This window comes from Momordica charantia (assembly GCF_013281855.1).
Source record: "Momordica charantia cultivar OHB3-1 chromosome 11 unlocalized genomic scaffold, Mcharantia_2.0 BLBB01000011.1, whole genome shotgun sequence".
Classification (NCBI taxonomy): Eukaryota; Viridiplantae; Streptophyta; class Magnoliopsida; order Cucurbitales; family Cucurbitaceae; genus Momordica; species Momordica charantia.
This window is the reverse complement of record NW_028275159.1, coordinates 18,810,841-18,828,542: the sequence shown is the minus strand read 5'-3', so window position 1 is coordinate 18,828,542 and position 17,702 is coordinate 18,810,841. Positions and strand designations below refer to the sequence as shown.

Below are 17,702 nucleotides of genomic sequence, written 5' to 3'. Positions count from 1 at the left end.
CTATGCAACTTTGCGTCGATTACCGAGAGTTGAACAAGGTGACAACGAAGAATAGATACCCCCTTCCTCGCATCGATGATCTCTTTGACCAACTAAAATGAGTGAGGGTGTTCTCGAAGATAGACCTACGATCGGGGTACCACCAGTTGAGAATTAAGGACGCCGACATACCAAGGACAGCCTTCAGGACCAGGTATGGGCATTTTGAGTTTACTGTAATGTCTTTCGGACTCACTAATGCCCCTGCGGCATTCATGGATCTCATGAATCGAGTTTTTAAGGAATTTTTGGACCTGTTTGTGATCGTATTTATCGACGACATTTTAATTTACTCCAAGACAGAGGAACATCACGAAGGACATATGCGACAGGTCCTTACCACCTTGAGGGGGAATAGCTTGTATGCGAAGTTCTCAAAATGCGAGTTTTGGTTGGATAAGGTGGCCTTCTTTGGCCACATAGTCACCAGGGAAGGTATTGTCGTGGACCCGACCAAAGTAGAGGCGGTCAGTGGTTGGCCAAAGCCTCGCACAGTGACCGAAATCCGTAGTGTTTTCGGGCTAGCTGGCTATTACAGGAGGTTCGTCCAAGATTTCTCCCGGTTGGCGGCGCCCTTGACTCAGTTGACCCGTAAGAATGCCACTTTCGCTTGGAGCGATGGGTGCGAGAAAAGTTTTCAAGAACTAAAGAAGCGTTTGGTCACGGCCCTGGTACTAACAGTACCGGATGGGACGGGAGGTTTAGTGGTGTACAGTGACGCTTCGCGGAGAAGTTTGGGTTGCGTTCTGATGCAACATGGGAAAGTCATAGCCTATACCTCGCGGCAGTTAAAGGTACACGAGCTTAATTACCCCACCCATGATTTGGAGCTTGCGGCGGTAGTGTTTGCCCTGAAGCTATGAAGACACTACCTATATGGGGAAAGGATTCAAATTTTCACCGACCACCAAAGTTTGAAATATTTCTTCACTCAGAAAGAACTTAACCTAAGGCAGAGGAGGTGGTTAGAACTGGTAAAGGACTATGACTGTGAGATCAACTACCATCCGGGTAAGGCGAACGTGGTGGCCGATGCACTCAGTAGGAGGGCAACGAGCATAACACCTCCGATAGTGCCTCGTAGACCAGTACTAGACGAGTTGGATCGTTCTGAGGTGGAGTTAGCGGTGGAAGATGTCTCAGCAGTGTTAGTTCGACTCTCGATTGAACCCACTTTAAGACAGCGGGTCATCGCTGCACAGAGGGGAGATCCCAGCCTGAGCAAGGGTTTCAGTATGGTGGATCAAGGGGATTTTTCTCTTTCTGGAGATACGACCCTGCTTTATCAGGGGAGACTGTGTGTGCCAAGAGACTTCTCTTTAAGGAAGAACTTATTAACCGAGGCTCATAGTACCCCGTTCTCGGTGCATCCTGGGAGCACCAAAATGTATAGGGATCTTAAGAAGCACTATTGGTGGCACAACATGAAGCGCGAAATTGCCCAGTTTGTTAGTAAATGTCTGACGTGTCAACAGGTGAAGGCCTCAAGGTAAAGACGTGCTGGGTTGCTGCAACCTCTGAGTGTACCTGTGTGGAAATGGGATGACGTAGCCATGGACTTCATTACAGGGTTGTCGAGGACGGCTAAAGGTTTCACAGTGATCTGGGTGATTGTGGATCGCTTAACAAAGTCTGTGCATTTCATACCAGGCAAGGCCACTTTTTCAGTAGAAAGGTGGGCGGAATTGTATATGCAAGAGATAGTTAGACTCCATGGCATACCAGCATCCATCGTGTCAGATCGGGACCCCCACTTCACGTCAACTTTTTGGCGAAGTTTGCATAAAGCACTTGGGACGCAACTCAATTTCAGTACGGCATTCCATCCCCAGACCGATGGCCAGACTGAGCGTCTGAATCAGATTTTGGAGGATATGTTGAGGGCTTGCATACTGGACTTCGGTGGTTCTTGAGACAAATACCTGTTCTTAACGGAGTTTGCCTACAATAACAGTTATCAGTCGACCATTGCCATGGCCCCATATGAAGCTTTGTATGGGAGGAAGTGTAGGTCGCCGGTGCATTGGGACGAGGTCGGTGAGAGGGTCCTGTTGGGACCAGAGTTGGTGCAGGAGACTAATGGCGCCATCCAAAGGATTAGGGCAAAAATGCAGACGGCTCAGAGCAGACAGAAAGTTACGCTGATGTTAGGCGAAGAGCATTGGAGTTTGACGTCGGCGACCACGTTTTTCTTTGTGTGGCACCGGTGAAGGGAGTCCTACGTTTTGGTAAGAAGGGAAACTCAGCCCAAGATTTATTGGTCCTTTTGAGATCTTGGAGCGCATCGGCCCAGTCGCTTACCGGTTGGCCTTGCCACCGTCGTTGAGTGCAGTGCATAACGTGTTCCACGTGTCCATGCTGAGGAAGTATATCCATGACCCTTCACACGTCTTGGATTATGAACCACTGCAGGTAGATGAAACCTTGTGTTATAAGGAGGTACCCATTGAGATCATAGCAAGAGAGACCAAGATGCTGCGGAATCGGGCTATTGACTTGGTGAAGGTCTTGTGGAGGAATCACCCAGTGGATGAAGCTACTTGGGAAAGGGAAGACGAGATTACAGCCCGATACCCTGAATTATTCGAACGACGAACTTTCGAGGACGAAAGTTTCTAAAGGGGGGAAGTCTGTAACGCCCCGCATTACTCAGGTTAGTTTACCCTCGAGTCTCGGGGCCTCCTTTCTTAGAAATTTCTTTTTTATTTAATTTAATTGTTCCATTTCATTTTATTTCGAGCTGCTGCGGTAATTGTTATGAGTGTTGACGTGTACTTACGGATCTAATTATTGTTTAACGAGGAAATTGTTTTCTCTACAATTGTTCTGGTTCGTTGGGCCCAAATTAAGTATCTAGGTAAGTGGGCCTTCCTTGTTTTAAAACAAGAGGGAAAAGGAAAAACCCTAGCCCAAGTGGGTCCCTTCTTTGTAAAAACAAAAGAAAGGTAAGGAGAAAACCCTAGCCCCCAAAACCCTTCCCATTCGTGAAGCACCTCCCCCCCCTGTTTTAGTTTTCGTTTTTTTCTCCTACCGGCGCCTCAACCCTCCCTGAAGCACTCGACGGACGGTGACCTCCGACGTAGCGGCTACCTTCTCCGGTTGACAGCAGCAGACGGCGCGGCAGGCGACTCCGGGCAGTGGCGGTGCACGGTGTCGGGCAGCAACGGGTGCGCGGGTGTCGGGCAGCAGCGGTGCGTGGGCATCGGGCAACAGCGGTGGTGCGCGGATTCCGGTAGCAGCGGGTCGTGGCGCGGGTCCTTGCTGCACACAGCGTCGTGGGTATCGTTTTGGTGAGTTTTTACTGCTAAATTAGTCCGGACAGCAGCTGTTTCCGATCTCGGCGCCTACCCATAACCATTAGAGGCTCGATATACGCAACCCACATTTATTCGAGTTAGGCCTGAGTTACCCGCACCTATACGAAGTCGATTTTTGCGGTAATGGACATTACAAGAGCTCTTAGAATGAATTTAGACGGCTGGAAATTTTGTATTAATTATTTCGTTTGTCTATTGTTGGTTAGGTGGTGAATTGACGCAAGATATAGGAGTATAGCAGTGTGTAAGTAGCACCAGGGGGTGATTGCGTGCGTTATTTAGTGTTAATGGAATAGTTTTGTGCTGATTTTTAGTTAAATAATTTATTACGTGCATATAGAAATTGTTAGTCTTGGTTTTGGGAACTCCTAGTGATTTTTGTTGAGTTACGTGTTACTATTTTTATTGTTAGACATTATGAGAATGCATGGTTTCTTATCGTTGAAGGGGACTGGTCAGTTCTAATTATTGTGGTTGGGAGTAATTGGCCTATGACGATTGTAAACATGTCGGAGATGAAATGCACGTGTTGATAGCCTGTTATTTTGTTTTATATTGTTTATGTTGGAAGCGGTTGTGTTAGTGTTTTGTTTGGTACGATGAAAAGCATGCTGGTAAATTATGCTGTGAATTTAAATGTGGAAGACTTACTTACAGGTTGTCTTGGGAGGATTAGTGGGAATTGTCAAGAGTGATGGGGTGGGTTAGTGATTCGTTAACCTGTGGGTTGTCTGAAGTGAAAATGCATACTAGTCGCTTGGTTATTCAAAGCCTTGAGGGGATGCCTTGGGGATAAATGGCAAGGCCGAACATCAGGTTTCTATAGAGGAGTATTGGGGTCTTGGGAATAAATGTCAAGAACCAATATGCCGGGTAGTCATCGGTACCTTGGGGATAAATGTCAAGGACTGGTGCACAGTTCAAGGCCTTGGGGATAAATGGCAAGGCCGAACATCAAGTTTCTGTAGAGAAGTATTGGGGTCTTGGGGATAAATGTCAAGGGCCAATACGACTCGAAGAGTTAGACTTGGAGGACTAACGTAAAGTGATGCTTATGAGTAACAGTTCAAGGCCTTGGGGATAAATGGCAAGGTTGAACACCAAGCGTGTAGAGGGAGGTAGGTATCTTGGGGATAAATGTCAAGAGCCGTTACGCCTCGAAGAGTTAGACTTGGAGTACCAACATAGGGTGTAGAGCGAGTGCTAGCTTAAGTGGGGCAGTGGCTAGTGAGTTGTGGGGTTGGAGTCCCGGCAATGCCGGCGTTAGGCCGCTTGTACGGTAAGGTTAATATGATGTTATCATTCCTTACTGCCTATCTGTTGTTTCTGCTATTGTTTTGATGTGGTTGTGATTACGAGCATGCTGTTGTGTTTAGTTAGGGAGGGCTACTTACGGAGTATTTTATGTACTCACCCCCCCTACCTCATTTGTTTCAGGTGTGAACAGGGCTGACCGTGGTGATGACGTGGAGGAGGTTTGACTGAGGAGGGATCATTAGCTGTGTTGGTTAGGATAGTGAATAATGTCGTGCATTGCAGACATCGTTAAAATCTTATTGCTATGAAATAACAGGGGAATTAGACATTGGGTTAACTCATAGGACACTTTCTTTTATTGTCTTACGGATATTTTTACTATTCGAACTACTGATGTATTTTGGATTACTAGACAAAACGATTATTTTCTTTTGATTGGATTCCTGACCACTGAGGCGGGTATTATTTTATGGACATATCATTTTTGTGTACCTCCATTTTGTATGTTGCATTAAGAGAACATTACATTTTTTGTTACCTTAAATAAGAGGGTTCAGTAAGTGTTATAGGGCCGTTACCTCGTTAAACGTATCAGAAATTCGGGTCTTTACAGTTTTGGCACAGAGCCATCAATAAACCCGAAAAGCTTGTATGCTTTATGTAGGGATGCCAATTGAAACTTCTACATTGATGCTAGGATTCTTGTAGATCGGTTCTCTCTACTCCACGCACCAACTTGAATATTTCAAGACCAAATACTTGCAAAACCGAACAAGAAACCCTAACCCGGTGTGACTTTAGTCACACTGGTTCCGATGCCTAAGTTAGCAAAAGGAAAGATCACTTAAACAAGGGAGAGACTTGAAAGTGTAGTTTTGGCTTACCTTCAAGGGGTAACCCCCTTCTCTATTTATGGTCGATTTGCCCCCCTAGGGTTTCTGAGGACGTCAACCCTAGGTTGGATATTCGTGGACTTTGGGCTAGGATACTTCCAGCGTCAATAGAGGAACGGGTACAGGGGCTCGGCTTTAGGACCAGAATGTCATACGCTTGAAACAAGGACCAAGAGGGAAGAGGAGAGCGCTGAGGGCCGAAGGCATCGGCGCCAAGGTGGGGTCGGCCCCTTGGTGGGCAGACCTCCGTGCCTTGGGCCGGCTCTGTTTGTCAATGGACCCGATTGCTCTTCTTGATGTCTTGGTTTGACTCTGTTTGTCGATGGTCCCGATTATCCTTCCTGATGCAGCCCAATCTTCTACCATATTGCTCCTTACATAACAGTTGCTCCCACTCTCAAAACTGAATATGAAATTTGTGATCATGATGAAATTCATGTTTTGAGAGTATTCGTTATCCATGGTTGCTACAAGGCTTGTTTTGCAAAGTAGTTCATATGCGTCATTAGTACCGAATTCTTAGCTGACGCAAAGGTTCCTAATTTACTAAGCTTCTACCAAAAACTTTTGTATCCAATTTTCGGATTTAAAAGCCCCGTTTTTTTGTTACTAGTTGTGTACCGACTTGTCTCGTGAATTGGAAGTCTTTCCGATTTTCATGTTTTGTCGAATTGCTTGGTTATGATCAAGTCTCTAGGACCGTGGGATCTAACTTTAGCAGAGCTAGTGTCGAAGTTTTTGGATTTCCAACCTGTTTGGCATTCGTCAAATGGTTTTATATTCTGACCTTATTTGCCTGCCTTTGTTTTGACCATGCTGAGCCTTTTTCTGTCTTGCTTCTTGGTCTGTCCCTTCTTGAGTTTCTTCACCAGTGTAGACATTTACGCACAAAGCCCCCTACTTAAGAGAGTTGTTTTCACATAAACATAATGAAGGGATGTGATTCCCGGAGCGGAAACGGATTTTCGTTGCTGAATTTCGGGATACAAAATCAAATTACAAAGTAGGAAATACAAGGGAAATTCCAAACCTTTGAAGAACGTTTCTTTAGTGAATTCCCCTCGAACACCAGCACCGGATCTTCCTCGCTATCCTCTTGGGTCTCGGGATCGTGCTTGTTGTAGCACCTTGATCGAAGAGAGGGAGAAATTGAGAGAATTTTTTAGAGAAATCGTTGGGAGTTTTTTTTTTCCTTTTGTTCTGTAACAACTATTTTTCACCTTCTCCAACACTTGGACAAGAAGAAGAAGGGTCACAACACCTCCCACCCCCCTGCAATTTTGCAGGGAGTTAATATTAATAATAATATTATTATTAATATTAATATATATATATATAATATATAATAATAATTAAAATATATATAATAATTAATATATATATATATATAATTAATATATATATATAATTAATTAATCAAATTAATTAATTATTAATCCAATTAATAATTAATATATATATATATATACATAAATAATTAACACTTAATTATTTATTATAAAATTAGAATCATATTCTAAAACATTTCTCTCGTATAACCTATAGTTTTAATGTACATCTTATGTACATTATTTTTAACCTATAGTTTTAATATGAATCTTATTCATATTAATTTTATTTGAATCTCATTCAAATAATATCTCTCATAATATATAGTTTTAATTTACAATTAACTATATATATTATAATGTATCAATATACATATAATTCCTTAAGTAATTTGAACAATTCAAATTCTTCCAAAAAATTTGATCCTCGTTTTACCCATTATGAGCTAGCAAGGGGACCTAATGGACCTACAGATCCGAAACTCCAACGATGCAAGATTAATCGGTCAAACTCATTGACCGAGTTAATCTAGATTCGTTAACTACGGGTCATTCCACTAAAAACCCGCAGTTGCACTCTTCTCACTGTAGAATGTTTTCATGTCCAGGGATATACGACCATTAACGACGAGTCAATCCTTCATGAGTGTTCGTAACTCAAGTTGGGTCAAATTATCGTTTTACCCCTGAGTTACATCTTACTCCTTAAACACCACTGCTCCTCTAATGAACAACTCGGTTTGGTCCAACCAATAACCGGAAGTCCCTCTCGGCCAATGAGAGGGTGGGGCCCCTTGTTCAAGTCTCCGAGTCAGCATTTAAGGGAACACTCATCTACTCCCCTAAAGTCGGGGAGAAGTGAATTCCATCTTGTGAAGTTATGTTCCCAGCTCCCCATTCGGTCTCGTCTCCAAAATGGTAGGAATGTTGAGTCGGCGACTCGGGCCACTCTCACCCATACAGATCAAAGAACGAGCCCTCACGGGCAGAAGTCCATAACTCACTCAGGATTGAGAATGAGTTGCCTGGTCATCCTAAGAAATAGCAACCTATTAGTTAACGGTGTTACATCTAAAGATTGCCTATTTCGTGGTCCGGTCTTATACAAACTCATTATATAGGATACCCCCATTCGGATGTCTCCACACGAACGGCCTGGATCGAGTCGTCTGTAACCTTTACAGAGTGGGCCGTATCCATAGTGTTGCCAGGATAAGGTACCCAGCCTTATCCATATACTATAGACCCTTTAGGTTATTCACGGGACATTATCCATTCATATATCAGGGGTATATCATATATATACCCCGTATATCAACTATATACCCCGTATATCAACTATATACCCAGTATATATACTGTTCCGATTACATCAAAAATAACCTTGGATGTTTAGTTTATTGGATTTTGGACAATGCAAAGCTATGATTCAACAACAAATTTATTGAATAAAACTTTATTAAATAGACATTTGTTTTTACAAAATACAAACTACGAGTTTAGGGCAACACACCCAACACATAAGTACTCAAGTATCATGTTAAATGGCGTAAACTTTCATTAAAACGAAAATTGTTTTAATATAATAAAATAACCAATCGTTTGATATAAACAAGTGCAACAGTCACTCATAAAATAAATGGAACACGTCACCAATCTAGTGGTAGTATTTCTTGAGATGCGGTGCGTGCCATGGATGAGGTAGGACTTTTCCATGTGAATCTTCGAACGCGTAGGTGCCTGTCCGAACCAATTTGGTGACCTTGTATGGGCCCTCCCATGTCTGTCCGAGAACCCCGCTGGTCGAGTCTTTGGTATTAGGCATGACTTTCCTTAAGACTAAGTCGCCTTCTCTGAAGCTATGCTTCTTAACTTTTGAGTCGTAATATCGAGCGATCCAATTTTTGTACTCGGCCATTCGTAGTCGTGCTACCTCTCGATGTTCCTCTAGTAGATCGAGGTTAAGTTGCATAGACTCGTCGTTTTCAAGTAGACTGAATCATTCTACACTTGGAGAAGGAAGTCTGATTTCCACCGGTACTACTGCCTCAGAACAAAACGATAATGAAAATGGTGTTTCACTAGTTGATGTCTAGGGTGTTGTTCTGTAGGCCCATAGTCCACTGGAACATTCTTCTACCCACTGCCCTTTAAGCTTCTCTAATCTGGTTTTCAGAGTTCTTTTGATTATCTTGTTAATTGCTTCGACATGGCCGTTAGCTTGCGAGTGTGTTGGCGAATAGCAGATGTGCTTGATACCCAATTCTTGGCAGAAGTCCCGAAAAGCTGCGTTGTCAAATTGTTTTCCATTATCACTAGTAATGGTGTAAGGTATCCCAAAGTGGTAAATTATGCTTCTCCAAATAAAGTCGATGATCTTCTTCTCGGTGATTGTCGCTAGGGCTTTAGCTTATGTCCATTTGGTGAAATAATCAACTACTACCACTGCAAACTTGGTCTGATCTTTTCCTTGTGGGAGGGGCCCTATGAGGTCTGTTCCCTATTGGGCAAATGGCCAGGGACTCATTATGTTGGTTAATGGCTCTGGTGGCTGCCTAGGCACTGTTGCGAACCGCTGACATTTGTCACATTTCCTTATGAACTGTGTTGCATCACTTAGCATGGTCGGCCAGTAATACCCCTATCGGATGATTTTGCGGTTCAGGGACCGTGCCCCATAATGGTTACCAAAAATTCCTTCATGTATCTCCTTCATAACATAGTCGGCATCTTTTGGCACTAAACATTTTAAAAGTGGCAAAGAGTAGCTTCTCTTATACAGGCTTCCATCTCTTAGCACATACCTAGCTGCTCGCTGTTGGAGTTGTTGGGCCTCTATCCTTTCATCAGGCAGGGTCCCGTCCCTTAAATACTCGATGAAAGGGTTCATCTAGTTCTTCTCAGGTTGATCTGGTTCGTCTATATGCATCACTTCCTGAACCTCTATGCTCGGCTCGGGTAAAATTTCTACTGGTACAGTTCTTCCCAGGTTGGTTTCATAGGCCACCGCCAGTCATGCTAATGCATCTGCGTTGACATTCTGAGTACGTGGAATCTGCCGGATCTCATATTTTGAGAATTGGCCGAGCTAGTCTCTTACCCAGGAAAGGTACCTCGCCATCTGTGGTTCTCTGGTTTGGAATTCCTCTTTCACCTGACTCACAATCAACTGTGAATCACTAAGTATTAATATGTTCGTGACTTGGATATACCTGAATACTCTCAATCCCGCTAGTAGAGCTTCATACTCAGCCTCGTTGTTGGAGGCGTGGAAACTAAATCACAGCGCATATTCGAAGCTCTTCCTATTTAGGGAAACTAGCAGAAGTCTCGCCCCGCAGCCTTTGAAGTTTGAGGACCCATCTATGTATAAGGTCCAGGGCTGCTTTGCTTCATCAACCTGTGGGACGATGCTACATACTTGATGCTCTACCGGTGTTAACTCTACTATGAAGTCTGCTACGGCTTGCCCCTTCATTGCAGTTCTTGGCTTGTAGTGGATGTCGTATTCGCCGAGTTCCACAATCCATTTTACTAGTCAGCCAGAAGTCTCTGGCCTTTGCAGAATCTGCCGTAGACGGAAGTTGGTGAGGACGGTTATCTTGTGGGCTTGGAAATACGGGTGTAATCTCCAAGCTGAGGTAACTAATGCCAATTCCAGCTTTTCCATTTGAGGGTATCTAACTTCGGCATCTGCCATTACTTTGCTCGTGTAGTAGATTGGAGACTATCGCCCGTTTTCCTCCTATATCAACGTCGAACTTACCGCGATGTCGGATACGGCTAGGTACAGGTAGAGTTCATCTCCCGCGACTGGTTTGGAGAGGAGCGGGGTTGCCCCAGGTATTGCTTTAACTCCCTGAACGCTGTCTCACACTCTTCAGTGCATTCAAATTGTCCTTTTTTCCTTTGAACTTTAAAGAATAACAAGCACTTGTCGGTTGAGCGACTGACAAACCTGTTGAGTGTCGCTATCTTCCCGTTAAGCCCTTGTACTTGCTTTAAATTTCTAGGGGGACTCATCTCCAACACAGCTTTGATTTTATCTGGGTTGGCTTTAATTCCCCGTTTCTGTACCAAGAACTCAAGGAATTTTCCTGAGGTCATCCCAAACGTGCACTTGCTGGGATTCAACTTCATCTTGTATTTCCTCAAAACCCCAAATGCTTTTGCCAGAGTTGCTTCATGTTGATTGTTTTTCCAGCTTTTTACTAACATATTATCTACGTAGACCTCCATGTTTCTACCAATCAATGTTGCAAACATTTGGTTTACCATTCGATGGTAAGTCGCGCCTGCATTCTTTAACCCAAAAGGCATTACTGTGTAGCAATATAGACCTCGATTTGTGACAAAGGAGGTCTTCTCCTAATCCGGTAGATGCATCTTAATCTGATTATATCCGGAGTAGGCATCCATGAAACTCAATCTGTCATGTCCAGCGGTGGCGTCGACTAGTTGATCTATACGAGGTAAAGGAAAATAATCATTTGGGCAAGCTTTGTTTAGGTCCGTAAAGTCGATGCACATTTGCCATTTGCCTTTGGCTTCCTTACCAGGACCACGTCGGATATCCATTAGGGGTAATGGACCTCCCAAATAAGACCCGCTTTTTGTAGTTCTTCCACCTGTTCAGCCATGATCATGTTTCTTTCCTGGTTGAAAGCGCGACGCTTCTACTTTACTGGTTTACAATTCTCGTCGACATTGAGTCGGTGGACCATGACTCCTCGATCGATTCCGAGCATATCCTTATATGACTATGCGAATACATCAGCGTTGCTTCTGAGGAAACTTATGAGGCTCGCTCTCTCCTTACTCCCCAACATGGTTCCAATGCTGACCGTCGTTCATCGGATGTAAAGGGGATGGATTCCAGCTCTTCTGCCATCTCTCCCCTGTCGAAGGTGGCCGGATTTGGTAGCTGATCAGGGCTCGAACATATCTCTCCCGAGCCGTCGACTGCCCTATCCTCGGGTGTTAAGGGTATGGATTCTACACTATTGACCTTCAGGGTTTGTATCAACTCGTTTCATTCCGACCTTCCTCGGATTTGGGCTTCGTCTCGATTCTTGGCTTGTATCGTTTCCTCAGACGGCACCAAATGTTGATGCTGGAATTCTGGTAGACCGGTTCTCTCCGCTCCACGCACCAACTTGAATATTTCGGGACCAAATACCTACAAAACGGAATAAGAAACCCTAACCCAGTGTAACTTTAGTCACATTAGCTCCGATGCCTAAGTTAGCAAAAGGAGAGATCACTTAACCAAGTGAGAGACTTGAAAGTATAGTTTTGGCTTACCTTCAGGGGGTGACCCTTTTCCCTATTTATAGTCGAGTTGTCCCCTAAGGTTTCTCAGGATGTCAACCCTAGGTTGGATATTCGTGGGCTTTGGGCCAGGATACTTGCAGCGTCGATAGAGGAAAGGGTACAGGAGCTTGACTTTGGGGCCAGAACATCATACGCTTGAAACAAGGACTGGGAGGGAAGAAGAGAGCGCCGAGGGCCAAAGGGGTCGGCGTCGAAGTGGGGTCGTCCTCTTGGTGGGTCGGCCTCCGTGCCCTGTGCCGGCTCTGCTTGTCAATGGACCCGATTCCCCTTCTTGATGTCTTGGTCCGACTCTGTTTGTTGATGATCCTGGTTGTCCTTTCTGATGTAGCCCAATCTTCTACCATATTGCTCTCTACATAACATTCTACAATACAAAATTGGAATAATCAAGAAGTATAGAAACTAGGTTGTTGATATGAAAACGTGGAACCATAATACACATGTTTATAGGCCTTATACATCAACATATAACAAAAGTCTTAACCACGTAACTTCATATTCATAACAGAATTAAAACAAACGCACTAAAACTAACATTATAATCTTATGAGTTTTTAAGATACACATACAAAAATCTATGTTTGTCGATGTATAAGGCACTTCTCAAGACTATTGATTTTCCTGGTTTCCAGGTGTTAATTCCACGTCTCACTTTCAAGTTGTTGGCTAAAACGTTCATCACCTATTTCTAACACCTCGATGGGTAAAATTATACAAAAACTTACCTAGAAAATGATTTCGTGTTGAGATATTCATAAATGAATTAAATTTACCCAATCGATCAACTTAAGCTTTTGGGTTGAGTGGTGGTTTATTCAACCATAACATGGTATCAGAGCGAGAGATCCTGTAATTGAACCTAAATATGTAGATTCAAAAAGCAAGATTAGTAATGGATTCTTTTATCGTAGTTATTAAACCTTATACCGTCCAGATTCTTCCTACCATGGTTAAAACATGCTTCTCAAAGGTTACCTAAAATAAACGATTTAATATATAGCTCAACCACAAGGTTAATATTGGACCATAATCATCTCAATCATGTTAACAAACTTCATCAGGCTTTGTATGGTCTTAAGCAAGCACCGTGCGCTTGGTAGGACAAACTTAAGGAAACTCTTCTCATGTGCGGTTTTGTAAATACCAAGTCAAATGCCTCATGATGTTTTCTTCGAGGTGCCCAATTCTTCATTTTTTGTTCTTATATATGTTGATGACCTTATAGGGACTAGCAGCTACACTAAGACACTTACTTTATTGTTTGGCATTTGAATATTTTGTTTAATCTTAAAAACCTTCGGTGATCTTTTAGTTTTGAATGAACCGATACGACATCCGAATAAGAGGGATCTTGAGATCTTGGAAGCATGGTTAAGAAAGACTTAAATTAATTTAAGTTACTACCTATACTAACTAAGGTGCACCTTCTTTTTCGGTAGCTCGCTAATAAGAATTCTAAAGTTAAGCGTGTTTGACATAGAGCAATCTTGCATTAGGTGACCTAGCTCCTAATTGGTTTACTATGGGCCTGGGGCATTACAGAAGTTCGAGTTATTCAACTACTTGTCATAGGTCTTTGCTCGGTGTAGTATAACTCTAAGTTATTCTAGTACGGTACTGCTGGCCTAATTCTCTTAAATTTGCTTTAGAAGAAGGAGATTTGTTTTTAGAGCTCAATATGTTATTATCTCCACCACCAGCTTCATTATTGCCATAGACCACCACCACCATCCATTATTGAATTCTCAACTTTAGCGCTCAAGTTTTCTAATAGCCTTACGAACGATAAAATAAGGAATATTCTATGTGCAATTTCAGTTTTCCTTTTTTTTTTGTCCTTTTAATTACTATATAATTTTGCCAATTTGGAAGGCCTGAGTTCTAATCCTTTTGTTTTTTTATTTTACGTTTTAGTTGTTTTAAAATCAATACATATTTGACAAATCAAGCATTGTTCAGCGGTCATTCAAAGGTATAATAAGCAAGATTTCAAACTTTTGGTTAAAAGTTCAGCTTTTTCACTAAAAAATTATTTTTCGTGTATGTTTCAATTTTTATGTCAAAACAAAGTTTTAAGAACTAAAAAGAGTAAATTTTCAAAAAATAATAATAAAAATAGCCAATAAATAAAAAATGATAGTAATAAGCAACTTTAATTTTTTAGGTTAAGAAAGGAAAATATCATCAAATAGGTATATATGTATAATATTATATATTTTCATCTTTTGTAATATTGTTGTTACAATAATGAATACTTCTGTTTAACCCTCGAATCTCGAAAACACATCATTGCATCAACTTAATTACAAGGGAGAGTATCCAAAGGAAGATGTCCGAGTAAAAGGTCGGATAATAACCGAGCTGAACATTCAGTCAAGTTGGACATCTAGCTGAATGGTTTATTCCACTATTTACGTCATGACAGTCTAACTGCTCCCCCACTCAATATGCAGATTCCATATTTTTACCGAGTGGGAACCGTCTAATTCAAATGAGGAGCCAAACTCCTCAACGGTTATTTCCTCTCTCCATCTATAAATACCGCAAGACGAATGGAGATGGGTATGCAAAAAAACTAATTTGATACACTTTTCCATTATCTTATTCAGCACAGAGACTAATTTGATCGTCGGAGTGCTAACTGGTTTTTGCATGTTCTAATCCAAGAGTGTTCCCGAAGATCTATTGTGATTATCGATTTTTCGGTAAGAACAACTTCTATGATTGAAAACCTATACTCCTGTATCAAATAGTAAAGAAAAATAAAACATGTAGATAAATGTGATGAAAAAATGCATTATTATTATTATTTTGTAAAGGATGAAATTGAATTATTGAATGATATTTAATGGTGGACATATTCATCATAAAGATATGACTGTTTATTTGGAACCATGGATCACATCAAAGATGCTCATCTTTTCTTTTTGCTTATGTTCTTTTTTTCCTTTTTCCTTTTTTGTTTTTCTTTTATTTTGTTTTTTTGTTCTTGTTCTTGTTTTTATTTTTATTTTTATTTATTTTGTGTGATCTTACAAATATCCAGCAATATTTCAATTCCAACTAATTTCCCATTAGTGACAGTACTACTGTTAGCCTGTGGCAAAAAATCAAGGAGGTTGGCGAGTCTCTGTCTTCAGAATTTAGTATCGTGAGTCAAATACTTTTTCCTTAAAACAATAAAAAATTGAAATGTTTTTGAGAATTTTCTCTCTCTGAAAATAACTTCAGAGGAGACCATGTGAATGGCAAGGGGTTGGAATGTAATTTCACTCGATAAAATGTTTTGATCAATCAAAAAATAAAACTATAGATACAATTTCCTAAATGAATGCTACATAACTTCTTTCAACTACAAAACGTTTTATTCAATTGTAAATCAGAGCATAGTGCGGGTTAAAGGTACCTATATCTAGCTAAAAGATCCTGAATTCGAATTTCCATTTTATTGTACTAAAAAAGAAAAAAAAACTTGATTCTATTAAGTTATGTAATTATTATCTTTAGTCAACATTCGAATTAATAATCAATTAACGTAGAAAACCTCACCAATTAAGACCTTACCCAAAGGTTACTTTTTTGGTTTAAAAGTACTTTTGGTACTTGGATTTTATTAATTTTATATTTTGATTTTGATCCTTCATATTGACTCACTTTTTATCTTCGACTTTTTAACATTTTAAATGTCAATTTTTCTCGTATATAGTCTATACATAAAAATGTGTCAAAATTTATTAAAAATGTTGTTGGAGGGTAAAAATAGGCGTGCAGCATGGAGAGCTAGGAAATATCAATATGTTAAAATCTTTTTCCGGAACCTCAAAGACAAGATATGGCCGACCTTGAAACTCGACCAAAACATCTTGGCCTGCAAAGTTCCATCAAACTTCATTTGGACGAAGGTAATGTCATACTCCGAACTTAGGATCCGACAGATCGGTTTTGTGCAACTGATTTCCCAACGGCATAAATGAACGATCAGACGTCGTTATCACCTCACTCCCTATAAATAGAACCATTCATAACTTATCTCAAGTATGTAATTCAACCTCGGCTTAAGACCATAGATCAGTCCCTTATTGACTTGAATGTCAGAGTGTTTACTTTCTTTATGCAAATTTTCCTCACCAAACTCACTCCAAAGTTCGGTCCTACCAAATCTTAGCACTCCTTAAGCTAGGTTGGAAGTCGCCCTAAACAAATGTAATGCAACCCGCTCTTGATATATATGTCTAACCTATATTATTACTTTTACACTAAAGACTAAATTAGAAAATAATCAAAATTGGCTTACTAAAATTAAGATTTTGAAGGTTAAGAGATAGAAAAATAAATATATAAAGTAGATGAAAACTTAAAAAATATGAAATAGATAAAACTCCAATCATCAAACTCATATTTAAAAACACACGGATTTTAGCCTTACCCCAAATGGCTAGAGGATCTTTCCAATCTTCTCGACCTTGAGGTTATTAAAATTTAATTCAGGTTTTAAAAAGAGTCACAACTTCTTATTGATTCTAAATATAACATTTCTCAGTATGTCTTAATATTACATTGATCTTTTAAGTTTGACTTGGATTATTTTATTTTTATAGAATTTCAAACTTTGAATTATATTCCAAAAACCCGTTTACTATTTGTCTAAATACCTAAAAAAAAAACGCAAATATATATATATATATATATAGTTCAACGATTATCGGAGATCCAACCTTTAATTTTAAGATCAAGATAACTACCATTTTATTCATCGAAAATACTCGATCCGATCCTTAAAATAGATAAATACATATACAATACAAAGTAAGTGAGACATCTCAACTTTATTTCACAACCCTGGTAAGTACCAACACTTCAAACCCAAACGCAACCATTATTCAAGAAAACAAAGCCAAAACAACACACAAAAAACACACACAGAAGAAATTGAAAAGTTCATAATTTTTCAAAAGAGATGGTGGCGATGGTCCTTCCCATGAGCTTCCTTCTCTTCTCTTTTGGCTTCCTTCTTCTCGTGATGTTCATGGAACGTAAATCCGCCCGCACCGACTGCCACCGCCGCTGCGACCTCCTCCCTCACCTTATGCCCATGGCTGTTCTCTCCATCTTTCTTGGCCTCGTGCTTCTCATGCTGAGAGAACAAAAAAAGAGGTTAAAATTTTCATTTACATGCTGGGACAGAAGTAAGAAGGAGGATCCTTTTGTTACCAAAGCGTAGGCACCCGCCGCGGCGACCCCAAGCTCGCCGAGGTGTTCGAGGTGCTTGTGGTGCTTCTTTTCCTTCTCGTAGTCAACGACTTCGGAGAACTCTTCTCCCTCCTTGTGGTGGTGAAGGTGGTGGCGATGGTGGTGGTGGTTTTCTTCCTCTGCCATGACTCCGATGCTATGGTAGAGAGAAACGTGTCGTTTTGGGGGTGGGTGATTTTTTTCGTGTGGAGGGATATGGATTTTATAGCAATTTTTTAGAGGTAATTGTGGAAATATTGTATTAATTAAACATCTTCTAAAGTATAGAAACATAGACTAATTAA

General features: G+C 40.9%; 1 protein-coding gene across 1 annotated transcript; it reads right to left on the bottom strand.

Annotated features, from left to right (window-relative positions):
• Positions 1-16,884: 16,884 nt before the first annotated feature.
• On the bottom strand, positions 16,885-17,610 carry LOC111019989 (abscisic stress-ripening protein 2). Its single transcript, XM_022296518.2, has 2 exons — positions 17,380-17,610; positions 16,885-17,302 (listed from the first exon to the last, which is right to left on the bottom strand). The coding sequence occupies exons 1-2, from the start codon at positions 17,542-17,544 to the stop codon at positions 17,117-17,119; spliced, it is 351 nt and encodes a 116-aa protein (XP_022152210.2). The 5' UTR covers positions 17,545-17,610; the 3' UTR covers positions 16,885-17,116.
• Between the last annotated feature and the right edge of the window lie 92 nt (positions 17,611-17,702).